General features: G+C 50.0%; 2 protein-coding genes across 3 annotated transcripts in view; one reads left to right on the top strand and one right to left on the bottom strand.

The window, feature by feature from the left end:
- Position 1: 1 nt before the first annotated feature.
- TSPAN1 (tetraspanin 1) lies at positions 2–10,692 on the bottom strand. 2 transcript variants are annotated; one of them, XM_011969752.1, is made up of 9 exons: positions 10,371–10,692; positions 5,140–5,271; positions 4,631–4,695; positions 1,332–1,538; positions 1,061–1,135; positions 846–944; positions 617–769; positions 426–509; positions 2–250 (listed from the first exon to the last, which is right to left on the bottom strand). In XM_011969752.1, exons 3-9 carry the CDS (start codon positions 4,685–4,687, stop codon positions 203–205), a joined length of 723 nt encoding a protein of 240 aa, XP_011825142.1. In that variant the 5' UTR covers positions 4,688–4,695; positions 5,140–5,271; positions 10,371–10,692; the 3' UTR covers positions 2–202. The 2 variants fall into 2 exon arrangements, with proteins under 2 accessions (XP_011825142.1, XP_011825143.1); XM_011969753.1 differs by lacking the exon at positions 10,371–10,692 and having other exon boundaries at positions 4,631–4,692; positions 5,140–5,251.
- The window catches only part of PIK3R3 (phosphoinositide-3-kinase, regulatory subunit 3 (gamma)), a 153,760-nt gene continuing 138,190 nt past the window's right edge, over positions 9,283–24,852 (top strand). Inside the window, exon 1 of the mRNA XM_011969754.1 lies at positions 9,283–9,544. Coding sequence (XP_011825144.1) covers positions 9,301–9,544 — 244 coding nt within the window. The 5' untranslated portion in view covers positions 9,283–9,300. The remainder of the gene's footprint in view (positions 9,545–24,852) is intronic.

Genomic DNA, 24,852 nt, shown 5'->3' with positions numbered 1-24,852 from the left:
CCACCCGCCAATGAAAGGAAAGTCAGGCACTGCCTAAAAGGAGTGGTCCCTATCTAGCCCCAAGTCTGGAGCAGGAAGGGCAGGTCCACTCTGGCCCAAGTGACATTGTTAGATCCTGACACTTCCCCCATCACTGCTTCTTGCCAGGGTGCCTCTTCACAGTTCCCTTGTGGCAGCAGTAGTGGCAGAGGCAGAAGTGTACTTATTGTAGATTGCAGTACAGATACATGGACACAATCATGGCAGCCAGCTGGAGAGGGAGGAACAGGGAGAGATGAGGGGACATGATAGGGATCCTGAAGCCTGTCCCACAGACACCCTACCTGAGGCCCAATTAGGTCTGTTTCCTCCAGGGAGGCCTCAGATGGGTTGTGCAGCCCTGGTCTCGTGCCCATATCCCAGTCCCAGCCTCCTCATCTGCTTACCTCGAGGCCCCCAATTCCAGCTGCCACACCACCCACGGTGACTGCATTAGTTCGGATGTCATACAAAAGCTGTTGGAAACAACCCTTCAGGAAGAGAAAAGAGCATTTATAGTTGGCAGCTGCCCTACTCCCATCCCTGTTTGCCACTCTGAGGCCATGAAAACTCCCCACCCACTCGTGCCAGCCCACACCTCTACTTTTTGGTGGTCAGCCTTTTCCTTGGTGCAGGTTTCATTGACTGTGTTGGTGATGTTATTGCAACAGAATGGGGGAAAGGCATCGTTCTCTCTGACGTAGGGCGAGTCCTCAAAATCCGTGTAGTTGGTGAAGCCACAGCACTTGAGCTGGAGACAAGATGAGGGTGGAGGTGGGGCCTTGCTTCTTCCTCTCCACCCTAAAACCTCCCCCAGCCAACCTTACCTCTGTCATGGTGGTGTTCCACACTTGAGTGAAGTCTTTCTGGGAACCATAGTCTTTCTTGATGGCAGGCACTACCAGCAACGTCAGGAAGTGCTCAGCCTGGGTGAGGCAGGCCAGTGTTTAGGGGTTGGTACAGAAGGTGGCCATTCACAGGCCACAGCCCACTCCCAGGGTTTTGCCCAATTTTCTTCCCTTCCTCCATCCCAGTGTCTCACCATTGTGGTGTACACCAAGGCGACCACAGCAGCTGCAACCTCAGCAATGAAGATGAGGAGGAGGATGAAGAAGAACTGAGTGGGGAACAGGGATCTGGATTTTAGGGAGAGACAGTCCCTCGAGCCCTCTTTGCCCTAATCCACCCCCTGGAAAAGTGAGACAGAGGCCTTAGCCTAGGGGAGTCCAAAGCAAGGTTTGGGAACCCCAGGGCCTGGTGTGAAGGGCAAGGGGACTCTTGGTCATGGGCCTGTGGAGCTGGGTTTGACACACCGTCATGAGGGCACACTTGCTCTCAGTCTGAGCACCATAGCAGCCCAGGAAACCAAGAGCAAAGACCACAGCGCCGGCTGCGATGAGGAAGTAGCCCACGTTGACAAACTGCATGGCACTGGACGACAGCGGCCCGAAGATCTTCAGAAAGGATGCCCCATCGATTGACACCCAGATGCCCACTGCCAACAGGGCCGCACCACACAGCTGGGGAGAGAGACGTCAGGCAGGCCTTAAACAGTGCTGACAAGTAGCTTACTACCACACAGTTGAGTAAGAAGGATGGGAGCCGAGAAACTTCCCTCTTTATTGACTAGGGAGTCTAAAACCTCATCCTGTAAGGAGGGGAACATCCTCTAGAGCCAGAAAAAATGGGAGCTGGGATGTGCATAGCTAGGATCAGGCTGCACACCTGGGCAGATATAAAGGCGATCAGGGGTTCTAGAAATATCCACAGGGTAGGGGGAGGGGCAAACCTTTCCCTTACTGCTGCCAGGGTCCTGCCACATAGCTAGGATTGAAAATAGGCAGATAAGGTCCCAGCCTCCTATTTCCTTTCTGGGTGATGGGTGCCTAGAACATCTCTGTCCTCTGATAGGTGGAGACGGGGCGGTAGCAGAACAGGCTCAACAGTCACCATAGTAATAGAGGCAGGGCTGAGGTTCCACCTGCTGGCAACCTTGGAGAGGGAGGAGTCTGAGAAGGTTCACCCACCTGAGGCCCCATTTGGCTCCCCTCTAGAATCCAACTTCAGGCCTCATCCAGACAAGACCTCCTTGCCTCACAAGAGGAAAGTGAGGCACTAGTGGGAATACAGCCAGAGTTTCTCTTAAAGGCTGTCTAACTTAACTCCAAACCTCAGCGGGAATCCTGAGGCCCAGATTGAGGAGGGCCCTGTGTAGTTGCCACACATCTTAGAGCAAAGTCTCCCGGCCCAGGGCCTCAGTGGATGAATCAGCCTGACACCACCTTGGTGCCTAATCCTCACTTGCCAGGAATAAAAGCTGAGACTAGAACGGGAAGTGAGGTGGCAGATTGTGGCTGGATTCCAGGCATGTTTGCCCAAGGACAGAAAGCTGGACTTCTAGCCTGCAGGGTCAAATTTCAAGGAGCTGGAGGTCTGCCCTATCCTGCTCTGCCCAGCCTGGCAAGGTCTGGGTAAGAGAGGCCAGAAATCAAACCGGATTTGCCTTTAACCCTCTCAGGGCAGAGCCTCTGCTGTCCAAATCCCTGGAATCCTATTGCCTCCTCCAGATACATGGATAAAGACTAGTTCAGGACTGGCACAGTGGCTCATGCCTGTAATCCCAGCACTTTGGGAGGCCGAGGTGGGAGAATCACTTGAGCCCAGGAGTTCGAGACCAGCCTGGGCAACATAGTGAGACCGCTTCTACAAAAACATTTTTTTTTTTTAATTAGCTGAGTATGGTGGCACACTCCTGTAGTCCTAGATACTCAGGAGGCTGAGTGAGGTAGGAGAATCCCTTGAGCCCAGGAGGTTGAGGCTGCAGTAAGCCAGAATCATGCCACTGCACTCCAGCCTGGGTAATAGAGCAAGATCCTGTCTCAAAGAAACAACAACAACAACAAAAACAAGTTCCCTGCAGCCAAAGGAAGCCCAAGGCACAGACCACATCAGAACTAGAGAATCTATCCATGCTTCTAAACTAATCAATATGTATATAAACTCTGTCGCCCAGACTGGAGTGCAGTGGTGTAATCTTGGCTCACTGCAACCTCCATCTCCTGGGTTCAAGTGATTGTCCTTCCTCAGCCTCCCGGGTAGCTGGGATTACAGGCATGCACCACCACATTTTTGTATTTTCAGTAGAGACGGGGTTTCACCATATTGGCCAGGCTGGTCTCAAACTCCCGAGCTCAACTAATCTGCCCACCTCAGCTTCCCAGAGTGCTGGGATTACAGTCGTGAGCTACTGCGCCCAGCCCACTTCCTCACTTTTACTTATGCTAACCTACTCTAATGTGGCTCGGGTCTCTGGTGACATACTGTGCTAAATCCAGTGAACATTTCATGGGCCATATTCTCCTTGACCTCTCTGATAGCTTGCTCTCCTTGTTTTCCTCTCCCCCCTCCCACTGCTCCTTCTCCATCTCCTTCACAGTGGCTTTTTTTTGGGGGGGGGGCTTATCCCTAATAAATTGGGTTTCCCAGAGTTCACTTTCCAAGTGTTCTCATCCACTCCCATGGCTTCAGTGGCTACCTGTGTGCACATGAGTTTCAAATACCCATGGCCAGCTCCAATCTGAGCTGTACCTCCACTGGGTACACGGCTGCCAGTGGGACATCCCCTCCCACAAACGGGGCCCCACCCCCTGCCATCTGGGTTGCTCATGCCAGAGATATGGGCGTCATCTCCAAGACCTCTGTCTCCCTTGCCCCTTCTTCTACCCCTCAGCCATCATCCTAGAGCTTTGGCCTTTGTCCACTTTGTCCGTTTCTCCCTATCTCCACCACCATCTCCAGGATTTATGCCTCATGGCTCAGCTTCTCAAACATGCCCTATGCAATCTGTTTCTGGTTTTCTGAACGATATCGAGTTTCATTACTTCTGGCCCTTTATGCAAGCTTTACAACTCCCCCACCAAGCGCAATTTCCCAGCTTCAGCTATTTCCTCCAGGAAGTATTCTCCAACCAGGCTAAGTTCAGGCTCCTAAAACCTCTGTCCTAAGCCCAAACACACTGTGTTGTTATTATCTGCCTATCTGGCTTATTGGAGCTGAGCTCCTTCAGGGCAGAGAAAGGCTTTACTTACCTGCCACCCCAGCACCCCTCATGGTATCCTAGACAATGAATGTTTGTCAAATGAATAAGGGCTGCTTGAGATAGACCCTTTGCTCTGATGAGATGTAGGCCCTCCCACCTTTCAGCTCCTCATCATACAGAAGAATTTTCTCTGTACTGAATTTCCTTCTGTGCTAGGTGAACTTGGGTGGAGCCCTCCTATTTTCTGGGCCCCCAGTGCCTATAAAGGGGGGAGAATCATTCCTGGTAGCTTACTCTGCCCTGCCTGAAGCCTGGGCTAAAGCTTTGTGGGAGAGAGGCATTGCCCCGAGCTTCTCCATCCCCTTTTTCATACACACGCCTGTATGGCAACCTGGGGGCTGCTGGGACTAGGAATCAGCAGCATTTGGGGAGATCTCTGCATCCCACTCATATGGGGACACTTGCAGGACAAAGCCTGGGCATAGCAGTCTCCCATTCCCCAACTTAGTCTCTGCTCAGCTTGTGACCTGCTGCTGTGGGCAGCCCCGAAGAGTCTACAATGTCCATACTTACAAAGATGAGCAAATTGAAGAGGATCATTAGGGTCTTAATGAAGCTGAAGCACTGCATGGTGGCTCCTGGGAAGCAGACATGTGCGAGTTAGGGCCTTGTTTCCCCTGGCCCCACCTGGGCTGGCCCTGGCTTCAGATATTCAGCCAGATATGCCAGACCCCAGGATCCTGAACCCATATCTCACCAAGCTTCTCCTGTACCTGGTCTGACACCACGGACCTTTTCCCAGTTTCTATCCTAACACCCTTACCCCTCTATACTACGCAGGACCTCCACCCGCACCTGACACTCTGAGATCCTAACACCCCAGGTTCCTCCACCTGCACACCCAGCCTGACTCCCATGCTGCAAGTCACTCCATGCCCTTTCCTGGCACCTGTATATCCTGTGCTCCTCCCCACACTAACCCCAGACCCTCTCAGAACCCTCACTAGAGCCCCTCCAGCTCCCCAAACCTGTTTCCAGATTGATATTTCTTCACAGGATAATCTCTATCCCTATCCCATTACCTGTTCAGGGCTCTTGGCAGCGAGTTCTGAAAGAGGGAACTGCTGAGGCTCACAAAGGACAGAGCAGCTCCAGGGAGTTGCCACTGAGTGGTCAGGCAGAGGGACGCCTGGCTCTCACACACCACTGCTCACCTGCAGGAAGGGTAGGAGCTTTAAAGCCTCCTTCTGCCCGCCTGCTGGCCCCACCCATGGCCAGTTAGCCTCAACTTGCCCCTGCTGCCCCCTGCTGCCTGGAGACCGATCCCCACAATCACCGCCTCAGCAGGCCTCCGCCTGGCAACACCAGCCCTGGGCAACGCCCCTCCTGATCTCAAGCAGCAGCCCAGGGCTGGGGTAAGTGACTCCCCAGAATGTCTGTGTGCCCTCCACCACAACAGTGCAATGTGCTTCTTACCCTGCACCTGCTGATACACTCATACATACCCTCTGTGCTCATGCTCACATGCACACGCATCTGCCCATGCTGCCATCCATATGTTCACACAGCAAGCACCCAGTTACATACATAAACATGTACTAGTATTCCTCAATGCACTTGAGTGTGCGTGTGTGCGTGCATGCGCACACATGCACACTAAACTCTTTGTGGACTGACTCCCAGCAACTAACAAACAACAGAATAATATCTGGCGTATGTACTTACGTATCTCTCTCTGTCATACACACACACACACACACACACACACACACTCCCTCTCTCTCTCTCACTTTCAAGGAAATGACCGAGATTTGGCAGCTTCTGCTCTCTCCTCCGAGTAGCGAATAGTTCCTAATCCTCTTCGCTCCATAAAACCTCACATTCCCCATTTTCCCCTCTCTTTATCTTTGCATCTCCTCTCCCTCCCCATCTTTTTATTTTTCCCCTTCCCAGTCTTCTCTTAGCTCTCTGTGTACACCCCTTCCCTTTCTGCCAGTAGGTGGCACCACGGTCCCATGAAGGACCCACCCCCAGTTCCAAGGCTCCATGATCCCATCTTTATCATTCCTAGTGGGGCTGTCTGACTGCTTCCTGCTCCAGCACTCCTGATGTAGAGGTGCGGGGGAAAGTCCTGGCTTCCGGGTCATTCAGACCAGGCGCTGGAATCCTGGCTCCGTCGCTTATGAACTGTGTGACCCTGGGGACTTTTTTAGACTTGGTTTTAAACTGTTTGCTGGTCTTCTGTGTAACAATATTTATGGGCTTTTCAAGTGAGATTTTCTTCCTGCTCTGGAAGGGAGGGACAGTAGGGAATGAGCACAGAGCAAGAAGGTCAAAGTGGAGAGAGTCACAGGCAGTGGGGCTACGAGATGGAGGAAATTCAAATTTTTTTTTTTTTTTTGAGACAGGGTCTTGCTCTGTTGCCCAGGTTGGAGTGTAGTGGCACCATCACGGCTCACTGCAGCCTTAACCTCCTGAGCTCCAATGATCCTCAGCCTCCCAAGTAGCCGGGACCACAGGTATTTGCCACAACGTCCAGTGAATTTTTTTTTTTTTAAACAGACTAGGTCTTGCTATGCTGTCCAGGCTGGTCTTGAACTGGGCCCAATTGATCCTCTTACCTCAGCCTCCTAAAGTGATAGAATTACAGGCATCAGCCACTGTGCCCAGCTGAGGAAGTGGATTTCTAAGTTTGTTTTGTTTTTATAGTGGAAGAAGGCAGCTGAAGAGACAGAAGAGAGAGGGGCTAATAGTATTACAGACTACACTAATAATACTGATCATATTTTAAATGTCTTGCATATATTAAGGCTTTTTTTCCTCTTCACAACCATCTCATGAGATAGACTTTCTTATCTCCATTTTTAAATATGGGGAAACAGAAGCACCAAAGGGTCAGGTACTTGCCATGATCACACAGGTTGTAAGTGGCAGAGCCAGGATTCAATCCCAGTTAGCCTGGCACCAGAGTCTACATCTTAACCACCAAGCAGACTCTCTACACTGATGGAATCTCTAAGGAGGCAGGCAAGGCTGGTTTCCATAAAGACCAAGGGAACAGGCCTTGGTCTGACCTGAGGAAGAGGAGGAGCAGGGGCAGGTGGGTTTGTAGTTACAGTTGCTAGAAGCTGATGGAAGCAAGGTCATATTGTAAGCCTGAGGATGGCAAGAGTAGAGGCTGGAGAAGGGGATGGGCGAAAGATGAGGTTTGTGAGGGTGGTACTAAGGGTCCTACAGAGTCCTGCAGGAACAGAAAGGAGGGTGAAGCTGGGAAGGGGGCCTTTGAGGAGCAGAGTAACAGGGAAAGGAAGAAGGGACTGAGGAGTGGAAGGAGAAGGAGAAAGTCTTTTTTTTTTTTTTTTTTGATAGAGTCTCACTCTGTTGCCCAGGCTGGAATCCAGTGGCACAATCTTGGCTCACTGCAACCTCCGCCTCCCAGTTTGAAGCTATTCTCCTGCCTTAGTCTCCTGAGTAGCTGGGATTATGGATGCACACCACCACACCCGGCTAATTTTTGTATTTTTAGTAGAGACAGGGTTTCACCATGTTGGCCAGGCCAGTCTCGAGCTCCTGACCTCAAGTGATCCACCCACCTCAGGCTCCCAAAGTGCTGGAATTACAGGCATGAGCCACCGCACCTGGCAGCTTTCTCTTTCATTCTCAGGAAGAATTGGGACCAGATTACATTCATCTATGGCCCTGGTGCTCAGCACATATGAAGTTGTTAGTGAACATTTTCTGAATGAATGAGTGCAGAATAATGACAGTTAAGTGCTCTGGGTTTTGGATCTTGATCATCATGGATTTGCTTCCTGCCTGCCTCTAATTGTGAGACTTCACCTCACTGAGCCTCAGTTTCCTTATACAGTGGATCCTCATTATTCACAGATTCCATACCTATGAATTTGCCTGCTTACTGAAATTTATTTGTCATTCCCAAACCAATACTTGTGGTACTTTTGCAGTCATTAATGGACATGAGCAGAAAGGCAAAAAATTTCAGCCATCCAACACACATATTTCCAGCTGAGGTCTGTTGAACAATAAGACTCTCTGTCTTCTTATTTCAGCTTTCATAGATAAACAAATGTGATTTTTGGTGGTCTATTTAGTGCCGCGTATTCTCACATTTTTTGGTGTTTTTTGTTGGTGATTTTACTGTCTCAAATGGTCCCCAGTTGCAGTGCTGAAGTGCTCGCTAGTGTTTCTAAGTGCAAGAAGGCTGTGATGTGCCTTATAGGGGAAATACATGCTTTAGATAAGTTTCATTCAGGCACAAGTTATAACACTGTTGGCCGTGAGTTCAATGTCAGTGACTTAGCTATATATATACATATATAAATATATATGTATATATATAATTTTTTTTTTTTTTTTTTTGAGACAGAGTTTCACTCTTGTTGCCCAGGCTGGAGTGCAATGGTGCGATCTGGGCTCACTGCAATCTCCACCTCCTGAGTTCAAGCTATTCTCCTGCCTCAGCCTCCCGAGTAGCTAGAACTACAGGCACCTGCCACCACACCCAGCTAATTTTTGTATTTTTAGTAGAGACAGGGTTTTGCCATGTTGACCAGGCTGGTCTTGACTCCTGACCTCAGGTGATCCGCCCACCTCGGCCTTCCAAAGTGCTGGGATTACAGGCATGAGCCACCATGCCCAGCCAACAATGTGTATTAAATAAGGTGTCTCCACACATAAAATCAGGTTATATATATAGATCAGTTGACAAAAATATTGTGACCAGCGGGTTTCAGGAACCTAACCTCGCATTTACCCTTTTTTCAGTATTTAGTGTTTGTGGTGACTTTATAGAACATTACTGGGAATAATGAGAATTGACTGTATATAAATAGGTACAATGGTGGCATATCCTTAAAAGTAGCTATGAGATTAAATGAGATAACGTTGGTAAAGTGCTTAGCACAGTGTCTGGCACGTAGTAAGGGCTCAAAAAACATTGTTAATATTGTTACTATATGGATAAGTGAGAAAGTGAGGAAGTGAGTTCCCCCTCTAGAGCTTCTCTCCCAGGGGGCCAAAGTGAGGCTGTCTGGGTGTTGGGCTGGCTTTTAGGCCAGACCCAATAGAGAAGATTGTGAAGGAGCCTGACCCATGAGGAGGGGTCAGGGCCCACGACTTGTAATAAAGGGCCCTGCCCTTATGCAGACTTTATATGTCATAGAGGTCTCAGCTACCCTGGCCACCAGCATCCCCCAGGCACAGTGCAGAAGCTCCCTGTGCCCATGGGGCCATCTCGGCTTGTCCGTGGCCCTCGGCCCCAGGGCATGCGTTCCCCCTACCGCAGACCAGGTATGGGCTGGCCCAGGCCCCGGTTTCCCAGGATGTTCAAGTGTAGCCGCAGAAGATACCAGCAGGGTGTCCAAGGTCGAACTGCCAGCAGGGCAGCCACCAATCCTGCCACCATGGCCACGGGTATCAACAACACCCACACTGACACCACCATAGTGTGGATCTTCCCACCTCAAGGTTAGCCAGGGGGCCTGTGAGCCAGGGTGGGGTTTTAAAAAACAGAGCCACTAGGCTGGGCGCGGTGGCTCATGCCTGCAATCCTGGCACTTTGGGAGGTTGAGGTGGGCAGATCACAAGGTCAGAAGATCGAGACTATCCTGGCTAACACAGTGAAATCCCATCTGTACTAAAAATACAAAAAAATTTAGCCGGGTGTGATGGCACGCGTCTGTAGTCCCAGCTACTTGGGAGGCTGAGGCAGGAGAATCGCTTGAACCCGGGAGGCGGAGGTTGCAATGAGCCAAGATTGCACCACTGCACTCCAGCCTGGGCAACAGAGTGAGACTCTGTCTCAAAAAACAAACAAACAAAAAAACCCAGAGCCACTGAAGATTTCCCTACCTGGTTCTGTTTAGGCACTCCAAAGGATGATCTCTGTGAAATACCACCCCTACATGTATGGTGGACTCTTGATGGCAGGCACCCTAAAGTGCTGGCAGCCTTAATGGAGGATGGATTGGCTGGAAGCAGAGGGTTTGGGAAGGGGCTAAATCCAAGGGGCAGGGAACTTCCAGAACTGCTGCTTTCCTCACACTCTTCCCTCTCCTTCCTCTCCTCAGTTCTCAGACATCTCAGGCAACCTGGGATTTTTCTGATCCTCTAGAAGTGCCCAGAAGCTAGCACAGAAGCCTGGCTTGCCCTGGACCCGCATCTCCTAGGGGCCGTGGGGGTGGTGAGCAACAAATACAATCATTCTGCTCAAACTGCCTTATTCCTCACGCACGGAGGTGTTAACCAGCTGACTATGCAGGGTGTAAGGGGAGGGTTAGGGCTGAATACTTACAGGGAAAAGCTTCAGTGACCACAGCAGGGATCATAGTTAAGACAGTAGGAGGACAGGACAAGGTCAGCAACATAGACCATCTTTGGTCTCAGCTCTTGATCTGCCCCATGAAGTAGGGGCTCTCTTGCCTCACGCTCCTAACTGCACAGGGAGAAGGGTCTCTGTAAACATCTTAGAAGGTATTGGGAGGCACAGATCAGAGAGGGATAGGATGGAAGACTGAACCCTAAGAGTACACAAGTATGAGGTGGATGTGAGGTGGTTGTGCCTCTGTGTGCCTGTGATGGTCAGCGTGGAGGTGGAGCTGCTGGTGTGTGTGTCTGAGGCCGGGAGAATGGGAGTATAAGCAGATGTGGCTGAATGTGCCTTTGTGATTGAATGTGCCTCTGTGACTGACTGTGAGTGTCAAGGAGTGTTTGTGAGGGTATGGTTGTGCCGGAGAGGACATCAGCCCTGGTAAGAAAAATGAAGGTCAGGAGGGGGATGGGGAACAGCTTAAAGGAGGAGAATATGGAGAAGGGTGAGATTCTGAGAAAGGCATACTACCTTCAGCCCTTCAACCATTCTCTGAGGTCAGTGTTTTCCAGAACTGGCAGCTGAGCTGGGGTGCTTAGGGGTGGGGCAAGACTGAGTTTGAGCCCAGAAAGTAGGGAGGGTGCTAAGCTCTCTGGCCTGGGGATTTTCCATTTGGATTTCTGAGTGTGTGCTCATGTGTCACTGGCTGTAACCGGATTTCTGTGGGATTGTGTCTTAGTAGCTGGGAACGTTGTGTGGGACTCTGTCTCTAATATGTTGCATTATGCATGGGTTAATGTGTGTCGCACCAGTCCGAGATCTGGCTCCATTTCCAGGCCTACCTTCCCAGGGGGCTAGGGAAGGGAGTGAACCCTGAGACTTTCGGTGGCCTGGCGCCCTGGGGTTCAGGAAGCCTGGCTAATGTCCTTTGCTGCCTGTGAAGGGAAAGTGAATTGTGCCCATGTCTGTCTACCCCAACTCTTGCCAGAGACTGGGACCCTGAGGGGGGTTGAGGTAGAAAATTCACTGACACACCATGCCCAGACAGTGCTGGGCTCCTCAGGGTATGGGATGGGGATTACTGGACATCAGACAAACCTAGAAGGTGCTTGGGCCATGCTCAAGGGCCCAAGAGGGGCCATACATATAAAGATAATTGACACAGTTCACAAACACATGCAGACATGTAAATATAAGTGAACTCATAGACACACACTGCAACAAACGCACACATGCATGCAAGCACATACTATAAGCAGATATACGTAGACACAAATGCATAGATCCCCACATGACATATGTAACAACACATATGCATGCCTCTAAATGAACACACACACACAGAAATATGTATGCACCCAGACACAAGCACACAAGCATCCAGATGCAGACACATGCCTTCACACTCATGCAAACCCAGGCACACACAGACATACATGCATGCAGACACACTCACCAGACTTCCCTGCCCCTGCGGCCCTGGGACGCAGAAGCCTCCCTCCCCTACATGAGAGTGTATAATATGTGTGTGTGCATGCACTCATGCCCACACTTGTGTCTATGTGTATCTGTGTCTGTGAGAGTGTGTGTTTGTGCTCGAGTGTGTGTATGATGGGGGTGCTAAGCTGTGGGAACCAGATGACATCATCTCTTCCAGCTATTTTTAGCTGTATCTGCAATGATGTCTCCTTCACTGCCCCTCCCCCTTCAGGTTCCTAATTCTCCTCCCCATCTAGGCTCCCAGAGGCAGCAGCAGCCAGAGGGCATCCACCACCTCAGTTTAGGTGACTTCCCGGATGACTGGGTGCCGCCCACTCTCTCCCACCCTGTCAGAGTTCCCTGGAGGCTGAGAACACCAGGCTCTCAGGCTGGAAGGGCCTAAGTTAGCTGAGCTGACCTAGATGGTCTCCACCCCTTGGGGTGCCTCTGCTTCTGCTTTTCAATCTGCAACTGTGTGTCAGTCAACAGTTTCTGCTATGTGCCAGGGATGGTGCTAAATTCTGGAGATACAGCAGTGAGCAAGGCAGTGGGAGTTCTTTCCCAGAGCAGTTATAGCTCAGAGAGAGACACATTACACAGATTATACAAGCTCTTCTTTAAATTGTGAGGAGGCATCTGAGCACTGGTAACAGGGGCTCCTAGTCTGAGATGATGTTCTCTGCCTCTCTCTGTTCTTCCTTCTCTCATAGGTAGGATAACCTGAGGAAACCAGAGGGAATACACCCCTTACCTTGCACCCTTCATCCTAACAACTGTATCTCCAGAATTCCACAGAGCAGCGCTTCCTTCTCACATCCTAGACTGTGGTCCCAACATGGCACTAACCCACCATCCAACTAACTGGTGGTCCATGACACTCATATCTCCTTTTTCTTTTTTTTTTTTTTTGAGACGGAGTCTCGCTCTGTCACCCAGGCTGGAGTGCAGTGGCCGGATCTCAGTTCACTGCAAGCTCCACCTCCCGGGTTCACACCATTCTCCTGCCTCAGCCTCCCGAGTAGCTGGGACTACAGGCCTCACCCGGCTAGTTTTTTTGTATTTTTTAGTAGAGATGGGGTTTCACCGTGTTAGCCAGGATGGTCTCGATCTCCTGACCTCGTGATCCGCCCGTCTCAGCCTCCCAAAGTGCTGGGATTATAGGCTTGAGCCACCTCGCCCAGCCTCTCCTTTTTCTTTGTTTCTTTCTTTCTCTTTTCTTTTTTCTTTTTCTTTCTTTTTCTTTTTGTTTTTTGTTTTTTTTTGAGACAGAGTTTGGCTCTGTTGCCCAGGATGGAGTGCAGTGGCGCGATCTTAGCTCACATCAGCCGTCTTCTCCCAGAGTCAAGTGATTCTCATGCCTCAGCCTCCCTAGTAGTTGGGACTACAGGTGTGTGCCACCAAGCCTGGCTAATTTTTGTATTTTTAGTAGAGATGGGGTTTTGCCATGTGGGCTAGGCTGGTCTCGAACTCCTGGCCTCAAGTGATCCACCTACCTCAGTCTTCCAGAGTGCAGGGATTACAGGCATGAGCCACCCGGCTCAGCTCTTCCTCTGCCTTTTTTTTAGGGACAGAGTCTCGCTCTGTCACTCATACTGGAGTGCAGTGGCCTGACCTTGGCCCATTGCAGCCTCAATCTTCTGGGCACAATCTATCCTCCCACCTCAGTCTCACAAGTAGCTGGTACTATAGGTGCAGGCCACCATGCCTGGATAATTTAAACTTTTTTTTTTTTTTTTGTAGAAACATGTTCTCCCAGCTACTCAAGAGGCTGAGGCATGAGAATTGCTTAAACCTGGGAGGTGGAGGTTGCAGCCGAGATCATGCTACTGCATTCCAACTCTTGGGTTCAAGTGATCCTCCCTCCTCAGCCTCCCAAAATGTTGGGATTACAGACGTGAGCTACTGGTTGGCCCCCCCACCTCACTTCTCTTTGAAATATTCCTGTAGTCAATCCCTGGGAGGCAGGCCACTATTCCCCATCTATAGATGAGAAAACCAAGGCTCAGAGATGGGGAGCTCTGGACCACACCTCACAGTGCCTGGGGAGCAGCCCAGGGGAGATGGCAGGCAGGTGGAGAAGGAAGTGGTGGCACACTGGGACAGTTGGCACAGGTGCAGGAGGAGCAGGCCAGGCCAAGGAATCAGGAGGTGAGGGGGAGGAGGACGATGGCCTGAGGGTTCATGCCAGGAGGAGGGCTTCCCGCTCCAGCCAGCCTCAGGCAGTCACTGGAAAATCGGGTTTGGCAGCTTCAGCCATGTGCTGCAGGACTGGAAGAAGGTCCAGGCTGCTCCTGGGAGGCAGCCTAGCTAGGGCTCTTCCTCTAGCCCTGAGTTTCACCACCTGGCTAGTTGGGGGAGTATTACTTTATAATTCTGGGGCCCTTTGGACTGTGAAGGGACCAGCTCTGGGCTAGAGGCAGGAGCCCGGAGCTTCGAGCCCAGAGCTTCAGTCCTGGTTCTGCCCAAGCCCTGATCTGACCCTTGGAATGTCCTGGCCCCTCTCTTGGCCTTGTGGCTCTGCTCTAGAGAAACAGTTTCCCCAGACCCCAACTCCTGCCCCCCAGATTTTCCTGGGAGTCTGACTCAGGCACAGGAACACAGAGTCAATGGGTAAGGGCACGAACAGACAGCTCCTGGGGCGCCAGGCTGGAGGTCGCTTGTCACTAACAGATCAATGGCCGGAAGCCCAGCTCCAACCCCACAATGCAATACCGGTCACCCCACCCTTACCAGTGCCCTCACTCACACCCCCACTTCCGGCCTCTGTTCCTTCCTCACCTCTGGGGAAGGCTGCAGGGCTCCCTAGGGAATTTCCCCTGGTTCCTCCACTGGCTCTCTGCCTGGTGCTTAACCCTCCTTCCCACACCTATCCATTCAGCCAGGCCAGTCTCCCACAAAACTTTCTCTCCCCGGACCCTGGGGCAGGGCAAGGAGGGAAGGAAGCTGGGTGGAAGGCCTGCAAAGGAGACTGCTTTTCCTGCTACCCTCAGGTACTGAAGCCCAAGTAAGAGTTTTCAGGACAGAGGGAGTAGACTGAGTGTTGGGCCCTAGGACTGGGCTTCCCTGGGTACTATCCCACCCCCTGAGCCTCGGGAGAGGTGGCAATGACCTTCCTCTGCACCAGTGTGGCCAGAGAAGAAAGCCTGGAGCTGAGACTTGCAACTTCTAGAAAACAAACACAAAACCGAGGCCAAGAGAGTGCTGGCTACTATTACCAACAAAATTCATTAAACACAATTTTAAAAAATCATGAAATTCTAGATTCATGGAGTTCACAGTTATGGAATCTTAGCGTCACAGAATTCTAGCATGGTAAAATCTGGGTTACAGAAACTTAGAAATTCAGAATTGTGGCATTACTGAGTTCCAGATGACAAAATTAGAATATCCTTGAAATGGACATCTTGAGAAATCAATTAATAAAGCCCTTACATTCAGATGGCTGTCTAAACTAGAGGATTTCCTGCTGGGGATGGGCAAAGGTGTCCGCACATGAAGTCTAAGGGGAGGTAAGGAGCCTGGGACACATGAGCTTAAACCAGGGAGGGCCAGGCGCTATGACTCACACCTGTAATCCCAGCACTTTGGGAGGCCGAGGCGGGCGGATCACCTGAGGTCAGGAGTTTGAGACCAGCCTCGCCAACATGGTGAAACTCCGTCTCTACTAAAAATACAAAAATTAGCCAGGCGTGGTGCCTGTAATCCCAGCTACTCGGGAGGCTGAGACAAGAGAATCGCTTGAACCTGGGAGGCAGAGATTGCAGTGAGCCGAGATTGTGCCACTGCACTCCAGCCTGGTGGACAAGAGCTAGACTTTGTCTCAAGCAAAAAAACAAACAAAAACCAAACCAAGCAGAAGACAGTCTTTGTCCATGAGAACACATTTCTGGTTCCTGAAGATGAGGGGCAGGGGGCAGCAGGTGGGGATAGAGAAAGCAGAACTATACGAACAAAGACAACATAACCTAAAGAAAGAATGGTCAAGTAGCATAATATGCTGACCCCAGCATCTCCAGCTTCCCCATAACTGGGGTTACCATCAGCCCAGGATATTTCTTTCCAAAGGTTAGTAAGACTCCTTATCATATTGGAATGGCAACTACCCATGTCTGGCTATCTTTTTTGGGAAGAAAGGTACCGAACAGAAAATGCTCCATGCTTTTCTCGGGGTGGCTGGGAGGAATAGACTGTCTTCAAAGGTGCTAAGCCCTGAGCCACATGATGCACAGCAAAGCCACTCCATGTGGTGGGGTTCAGAGCTCCCAGCAAGGCCCTGAGAGCGAACCCTGTGGAGAGCACCTGGGTGGGGTGGTGCCTAGGGGAGCTGATCATCTCCATAGAAGGAGCCAATCTGGAGGTAAAATTTGTATGGGGACCCTTGTCCAATCTTTGGGGCTGGTTATTCAGCAAACAACAAAGGTATTTGCCTAGAATTTCTGGGAAACTACTGCAAACTCAGGAACCCAGAAGGAGCAGTTCCAAAGAGAGGCAAATGCCAGGCCCTGCTGGGCATGGGAAATGGGGCAATGTCAGCTGAAGATCTTCTTGCTCAGCTGCCTGTCCTTGGATCCAGCTCAATACCTCAGCCCTGACCTCTACTCACACGCCCATTTGCCTCCCTCTCCTTGCTTGCCTGCTGTTCTACCTACTTATACCTGCTGTGTGACCTTTGGCAAGTTCTATCCCATCTCTGGGCCTCAAATCTCCTTTGCTGTCTTTTGAAGTCTATAACTGTGTTTAAATGCAGCTTTTAGGATTGCATATTCTTGCTTTTGTCCAGAGAAGTTTTAGCTTCAGGTTATCTCCATTCCCAGCTTCCAGAAAAAGTATCAGGCAGCTTCAGGGGAGAATGCAGGGAATAGGGAATAAAAATAATGCCCACATTTGATATCCTAAATTTGTCAATGTCTATGATGAGTGTTTTCATAAATCTTATGCCCACAACCACCACTCTTTGTGTATAAATCATTGCTCCCATTTTATAGATTAAGGAACAGAGGTCCAGGGAGGGTAGATAAGATGCCTAAGATCATCCAGCTAGGGAGTAACAGAACTGGAATCTCAGCTAAGTCTGTCTGAATCTAAGGGCTGTGGTTTCAAATTAACATTACTCCATGAGGCTTCAATAGGTAAAACGTGAGTCCATGGATGACAGTTTCAGGAAGAAGCAGCCCATGCAACCCTGAGAGGCAGTGAGTTCCATTCATAAGTGTGCAATAGGGGCTGACAGCTTCTCGTGCTGTGAAAAAAGCTGAACCAAGGTTCCTTCTATTTGGGAACTCTGGGTAGTCTCAGCTGAGATTGGAGATAGCTGGGCTAAATTGGGGGTGAGGAGGTTGGAGTGCAGAGTGGGGTGGTTCTGAACTGGTCTTCAGGGAGTTGAGGGTGAGGGGCTATGCCACTGTTCCTGGAGACAATGTGTTGAGGAGGGAGTGTAAAGGGGGCTTCTTCACTTTCTGGGATGGGCCAGTTCCCCCTCCCCACCATCCCCAGCTGGAGCTGGTTGTCAGGCATCCAGAGCCAGGGGCAGGGGGACTTTCCAGCTGGGATAGCATCATGATTGTGTTGACACCAGATTCACTGCCTTGAGGTTCCCAGCAATCTTGCACAATTGCCTCAGTTAACTGATCCAAGGGAGGTGGGAGGATTTCAGATCCCCTGATTCCAGCCCGGCCTTGCCCTGCCCAAGGTTGGGTTATGCTAAGGAGGCTAGGCAATTCAGCCACTAACCGATACGCTCACTGGCTCGTAGGGTCAGGGATAGAGGCAGCCCTGGGGGTCATCTCATTTAGCTCCCTCACTGGAAGGGTGAAGAAGGAGTCTGAGGTCCAGAGAGGGAATAGGTCCAGCCAAGGGTTACACAGAACCACTGCTGTCCCCAACACTCCCCTTGGCACCGATGACACAGAACTGAATGAGTCCTGGTCCTTGTTCTTGAGAGCTTGCAGCCTAATGGAGAAAACAGATTTAGCAGACACACCAAGAAAAATGTCAGGACTGAAAGAGAAGCTCGGACTTTGTACACTAACAGCTTACAGAAGTAGGAACACAGACCCCCTAGAGGCTCCACAGAAGATGCCATAGGTAGCTTTTTTAAAAATTTAATTTAGTTTAATTTATCGATTTTTTTCTTGCTCTGTCGCCCAAATTGGAGTGCAATGGTGTGATCTAGGCTTACTGCAACCTCTACCTCCCAGGTTCAAGTGCATGCCTCAGCCTCCGAAGTAACTGAGATTACAAGCATGCGCCACCACACCCAGGTAATTTTTGTATTTTTAATAGAGGCGGAGTTTCACCATGTTGGCCAGGCTGGCCTCAAACTCCTGATTTCAAGTGACCTGCTAGCCTCAGCCTCCCAAAGTGCTGGGATTACAGGCATGAGTCACTGCACCCGGCTATAGGTAGTTTTTAAACTGGGCTTAAAGAATGGGCAAAATTTTAGCTAATGCAAAGTGGAAAAAACTTTCCTGATTGAGAAACGGCATGAGTGGAAGCGCAGAGCGGGCACTGATTGGCCGTGTGAGATGACTGAAGGGCAGCAGTATAGCCAGGGCCAGGACTCGAGGTCAGGATGCCTGTGCTCTGTGAGCACACAGTTGTCACCAAGGTGCAGGCCTCAGGGATATGAGGACCCCAGAAGCAGCAGGTAGGGGGAACCTGATGAGACTACAGCTGGGAGATTCTTAACAGTGGAGGTGGGGGCTGTTAGACTCACCACCTTCAGGCTGGCAGTTTCCTTTAATCCAAGACACACACATACACACAAAGCCTTTACCCTTATCTCCCTCCACGAGAACCCAGGCCCACCTTGAGATCTGGCCTACAGGAGGAGGTTGCTCCTCACCCCGCTAGCTGCCTCTCCACCCAGGTTTCAAGGCCCGGCGCGCACCCGCTTCGTGCAGTAGCTTCCTCCCCACTGCCCCATTTCCCCTCCCCCTACACCCTCGTCTCTGGACCAGGAAGGGATGGGGGCATCCAGAGCTTCGGAGCTTTGGCAGCAGCTAGCCTTCTTGCGGCTGCTGTGATGCAAATCCGCTCCGGATTTATTCGCGGGGCGTTCTTTCCGTAGAGCGAGGCGCACCCGGCGCCAGCGCTTGGCTGGAAGTGCCTTTCCTGGCCCTGACCCAAGGGCGCCAGGGCCCGGAACTGGGGGTGCCTTCCCCGCTAAGTCCCGCAACTAGGGTCCTGGGCGCGCGGGTGGGAGCGAAGCGGGGAGTCGCGGGGTGGGACTATAATTAACCGCGCCGGGCGCCGGCTCAGGAAAAGGAAGCCAAGATCTTGAAGGACCTACCGAGCCTGGTTGAACGCAGCTAGAACTGCGGGGGCTGGGAAGCTCCTTAAACAGACTGGACCCTGGTCTCGAGCTCTGAGCCTGGGTTCTGGTAAAGAAAATTTGAAGGTTTGTGGCTGGCGAGCATGTTTAAGGTTGGAGGCGTGGGGTGGAGGATGCAGAATCCACGTCCCCTATCCGGAAAGGGGCCCCATTGTCTTGCTTGTCCGTGTCTAAACGCAGTTTGGACACCGAGAGCGAATTCAACCGATCACTGTTCTTATCCTCGAGGGACCCTCGCCAGGAAGCCAAGCTGGCTCACCAGCAGTTACTACTCAACGGCCTGAGAGCCTGAGGCTTCTGGGGACCAGAAGGAGGGGCGGGGGAGGGCATGCCGAACTAGGGGCGTGCTGTGTGCTTCCAGAGGCTTCAGCTTCAAGAAAGAGAACTGCAGTTTGTGGTGTAAAAAGCTTATATGACCTGGCCAGGCGTGGTGGCTCACGCCTCCCAGCACTTTGGGAGGCAGAGGCGGGCAGATTACTTGAGGCCAGGCGTTGGAGACCAGCCTGACCAACATGGTGAAACCCCGTCTTTACTAAAAATACAAACATTAGCCAGGTGTGGAGTCTCACACCTGCGTAATCCCAACTACTCGGGTGGCTGAAGCACAAGAAGCTCTTGAACCTGGGAGGCTGAGGTTGCAGTGAGCTAAGATAATGTCACTGCAATCCAGCCTGGGCGACAGAGCAAGACTCTGTCTCAGAAAAAAGAAAAGAAAAGAAAAGAAAAGAAAAGAAAAAAAGCCTATAAGCATAGGAATAGACAGATGGTATTATTGAGTACCTATGCATACCAGACGAAGGGTGTTCACCAAACTGACCAAAAAGAGTGCTTCTTATTTTTCCTTGGTACCTTCATAATAAGAAAAGGACAATGAAGCTGTTTAAATTAAAAATAAACAAATAAATAGACCTGGGTTTCAACACTGCTGAGCCACTTACTGTTTGGCCCTGGAAAATTTGCTTCAACTTCTCCAAGCCTCAGTTTTCTTATCTGTAAAATAAGTATAATAGAGGCTGGGCGCGGTGGCTCACGCTTGTAATCCCAGCACTTTGAGAGGCTGAGGAGGGCAAATCACCTGAGGTCAGGAGTTCGAGACCAGCCTGACCAACATGGAGAAACCTCTTCTCTACTAAAAACATAAAATTAGCCGGGCATGGTGGCACATGCCTGTAATCCCAGCTACTCAGGAGGCTGAGGCAGGAGAATTACTTGAACCCAGGAGGCGGAGGTTGCGGTGAGCCAAGATTGTGCCATTGCATTCCAGCCTGGGTGACAACAGCGAAACTCTCTCTCAAAAAAAAGAAGGAGAAGAAGAAGAAGAAGATGACGACGACGACCTAGGTGTTGTGAGGATTGAGTTAAGGCATCAGAGGTGTTTGAATAGTGCTCCCTAAATGACAGTAGTAAGAACACTTAGCCTAGTTTGGGGATATGTGTGGCGAACTGGGGAGCAAAAAGTCTTCTGGAAGAGTAGAAATCTGAGCAAAATCTCAAAATATGAGTAGGAGCTGGTCTGGGGAAACAGAGGGAGGAAGTTACTCAGGAGGCTGAGATGGGAAGATTACTTGAGACCTGTCTGGGCAACATAGTGAGATCTTGTCTCTAAAAAAAAGTAGAAAACTTAGTCGGGCATAATGATGCATCTGTAGTCCCAGCTACTCGGGAGGCTCAGGCAGGAGGATCCTGTGAACCCAGGAGTTTGAGGTTGCAACGAGCTATGATCATGCCGCTGCACTCCAGCCTGGAACACACAGTGAGACCCCCATCTCAAAAAAAGGGATGGGGGAGGGGGGAGGAAGAGAAGGATGTTAATGACAGAAGGAATAGCATAAGCAAAACCAGGTAGGTAAGACTCAGAACAGAAAATCTAGGGAAATTACAGGTGTAACACAGGAACTAGAAAGAGATGAGGTTAGAAAGGTAAGCAGGGGTGAGACTGGGGCAAGGTGGGGGGCTTGGAGTTATTAAGGCCAGTTTTTTGTTGTTGTTGAAACAGAGTTTCGCTCTTGTTTCCCAGCCTGGAGTGCAATGGCGTGATCTCGGCTTACTGCAACCTCCGCCTCCCGGGTTCAAGCGATTCTCCTGTTGAGGCTAGTTTTTATCCCGGGAGCCCTTGAGGGGTTTTCAGCAGAAGCAGGAGATAGGCTCCCTGTGGGGCAGTGGGGAGTCAAGGAAACCTGTGAGGAGGAGGCTGTGGCAATGCCTCAGGGGAGGGGGATAATGGCATGAACCACAGTGTTGGCCCTGGGATGGAAAGAAATGGATGGAGCTGAGAGGTACAAGTGACAGGACTTGGTGATGAATTGAATGGGAAACATAAATGAGAGGGAGGTTTGAGGATGATATCCTGATTTCCAGCTTGGGTCCTGGGTGGTGCTATTCAGTGAGACAGGGAGCAGGAAGAATAACATATCTGGGAGGAGACCAAGTTCAGTTTTGGACATGCCTATGACCACACCCCTAGGTAGATCCTCAATAATTGGAGTCCTGTAATCCTACCTGTTAACCACTCTGTCCAGAAGATGGGAGAGGTATCATTAGTCAGCGCTGGTTGTTTGTTCCCTGGCTGTCGCTCGTTGGAGGTCTGACTGGCGAGGCCATAGAGGTAGGGGGTGCCACTGCTACCACTGGGTTGGGCCTAGTGAGTCTCCCTTTGTGGCCTGGTCAGCCAGGCAGTTTCTCTGGGCACAGTCATGTTATATGAGCTCAAGGATTGGGTTGTCAGACTGTTCCCAAAGAGAATTCAAGGAGGGGGACGGTGCTCTGTGCTGTGGAGATTACCGTCTCTATTTTACAGCTGAGGAAACTAAGGCTCAGGAATTGAGTGGCAGAGCCAGGAGGTGAATGAAGGTCTGCGTGATGTCTTCTTACAGTACGAGCTGCCACATATCAATGGTGACATCTGCTCTAAGAGGGCAGGGAAAGCACCAGGGCCATGGTTCCTTGGGGTAGGAATGCCATTTGGGGAGTAGGGGGTATCAGGAAGGAGACAGGGACAGTTTCCTGGAGGTGGTACCATTTATGTTGTCCTAGAAGCATATCTTGCTTTCTGTTTCTCTAGCTAGCAATCATTGACAATCACTTGTTGCCTGCAGTGAGGGAGACCTTGTTGTCTGAAGAGGCTCTAGGCAGAATGTGTCCTTGGACCTCAAAAAGTGGCAAGCTGGAATTCCTGCAGACAGCTCCCATAGGCAAGCCTGACATGGGGGCGCTTCTACCTCAGTCTGGCATTGGTCAGCTGGGGCATCCCTTTTGCACTGGTACTTCATTGGCAGCTGGAAACCCAGTTGTCTATTCATTTTCATATCAGGGTCAGCACAAGTTTATGTTGTGTTCTCAGGTTTTATTTTACTTAAAAAAAAGCATCATGTAATACAGTGATAGATTCTGTCTAAAGAAGGACTGGCGATTATGAGAAAAACTTTCTGTGGATAATTGAGGGAAGGTTTTAAGACATAAAAGAAATGTCAATAACCTTCATCATCATCCATCAAGCATTTTCCCTCAGGTGTCTGAAAGGCTGAAGCAGCCTAATGTGGTATAAAGGAGTGGCCATATTCTTCATAGGTAAGAACAGGTGACTTCCCAAATAATGTTTAACTAATGTTTGTTCATTGTAGAAAACTTGAAAAATACAGGCAAATAAAAAGAAAAAATATATAAGGTATCCTTTAAGAAATAAACAGTGTGGTTGGGCGTGGTGGCTGGTGTCTGTAGTCCCAGCACTTTGGAAAGCCAAGGTGGGTGGATCACTTGAGGTCAAGAGTTTAAGATTAGCCTAACTAACATGGTGAAACCTCATCTCTACTAAAAATACAGAATATTAGCCGGGCGTGGAGGCGCACACCTGTAGTCCCAGCTACTCCAGAGGCTGAGGCAGGAGAATCGCTTGAACCTGGAAGGCGGAGGTTGCAGTGAACTGAAATCATGCCATCCATTGCACTACAGCCTGGGTGACAGAGCGAGACTTTATCTCAGAAAAAAGAAAGAAAAAGAAAAAGAAAAAGAAATAAACACTGCTTGGCCAAGCGCAGTGGCTCATGCCTGTAATCCCAACACTTTGGGAGGCCAAGGCAGGCAGATCATGAGGTCAGGAGTTTGAGACCAGCCTGGCCAACATGGTGAAACCCCGTCTCTACTAAAAATACAAAAATTAGCCAGGCAGGGTTTGCAGTGAGTCGAAATTGTGCCACTGTACTCCAACCTGGGCGACAGAGCAAGACTGTCTTGGAAAAAAAATAATAAATAAATAAACACTGCTCTCACTTTTTATATATGGAAATCAGAGTATCATGTATTTTTAAATTTTGGGGTATATGTGGTTTTCTTTTACATGACTCATGCCTGTAATCTCAGCACTTTGGGAGGCCAAGGCAAGAGGATCACTTGAGGCCAGGAATTTGAGAACAGCCTGGGCAACATACTGAGACACTGTCTCTACCAAAAAAAAAAAAAAAAAAAGCTAGTGTGGTGATACATGCCTGTAGTTCCAGCTACTAAGGGAGGCTGAGGTTGGGGGATCATTTGAACCCAGGAGTTCAAGCCTGCAGTGAGCTATGATTGTACCACTGTACTCTGAGTGACAGAGTGAGATTCTGACTTTAAAAAAAAATCCGCTGGGCACGGTGGCTCAAGCCTGTAATCCCAGCACTTTGGGAGGCCGAGACGGGCGGATCACATGACTAATATTATACCACATAGACAGTTTTGTATGTTGCTTTATTTTATTTATTTATTTATTTATTTATTTATTTATTTATTTATTTCAGGTGGAGTCTCACTCTGTCACCCAGGCTGGAGTGCGATGAGGCGATCTCAGCTCACTGCAACCTCTGCTTCCTGGGCTCAAGTGATCCTCCTGAGTAGCAGGAAATACAGGCACACACCATCACTCCCAGCTAATTTTTGTATTTTTTTGTAGAGATGGGGTTTTGCCATGTTGTCCAGGCTGATCTCTAACTCCTGGGCTCAAGTGGTCCCCTACCTGGGCCTCCCAAAGTGCTGAGATTACAGGCATGACCCACCCCACTCAAGCCACCATGCTCCGCCTATTTTACCGAACTCTTATCCTTAGATGTATAAATTGTTTCTAATTTTTGCTATTCTGAAAATACTATGAAGAAAATCTTTATGCATAAATCTTTCTCGATATTTTGGCTTACATTCTTTCCTTCTTTTTCTGAAATTGGGTCTTGTTCTGTTGCCCAGACAGGAGTGCAGTGGCTATTCACAGGTTAAGTCATAGCACATTATAGCCTTGAACTCCTGGGCTCCAGCGATCCTCCTGGCTCAGCCTCCTAAGTAACTGGGACTATAGGTGCATGACACCATGCCTGGCTTGGATTATTTTCTTACAATTTTTTCTGAAAGTGGAATTACTGGGTCAGAGGATCAAAATATTTTTAAGGATCTTGACATATATTGCCAAAATGCTTTCCAGAAAGGTTGTGCCAATTACATGCCATCACCCTAATATTAATGTGCCTGTCTTATGACATAGCACTGAGTATTAACATTTTAAAAATCCTTGGCTGGGGCCGGGCGTGGTGGCTCATGCCTGTAATCCCAGCACTTTGGGAGGCCGAGATGGGTGGATCACGAGGTCAGGAGATCGAGACCATCCTGGCAAACACGGTGAAACCCCGTCTCTATTAA

The sequence above is a fragment of the Mandrillus leucophaeus genome, unplaced genomic scaffold, assembly GCF_000951045.1.
Source record: "Mandrillus leucophaeus isolate KB7577 unplaced genomic scaffold, Mleu.le_1.0 Scaffold902, whole genome shotgun sequence".
Classification (NCBI taxonomy): domain Eukaryota; kingdom Metazoa; phylum Chordata; class Mammalia; order Primates; family Cercopithecidae; genus Mandrillus; species Mandrillus leucophaeus.
Note: the sequence above shows the minus strand (reverse complement) of the source record. Positions and strands in the feature narration are given on the sequence as shown.

Excerpts from the sequence above, each read along its gene's own strand:
- TSPAN1 (XM_011969752.1), bottom strand. The coding sequence starts at position 4,687 with ATGCAGTGCTTCAGCTTCATTAAGACCCTAATGATCCTCTTCAATTTG. Across the intron at positions 510-616 it reads CTGACCACCAAAAAGTAGAG|GGTTGTTTCCAACAGCTTTT; the intron begins GTGTGGGCTGGC and ends CTCTTCCTGAAG. Across the intron at positions 251-425 it reads CTGGAATTGGGGGCCTCGAG|CTGGCTGCCATGATTGTGTC; the intron begins GTAAGCAGATGA and ends CTCCCTCTCCAG.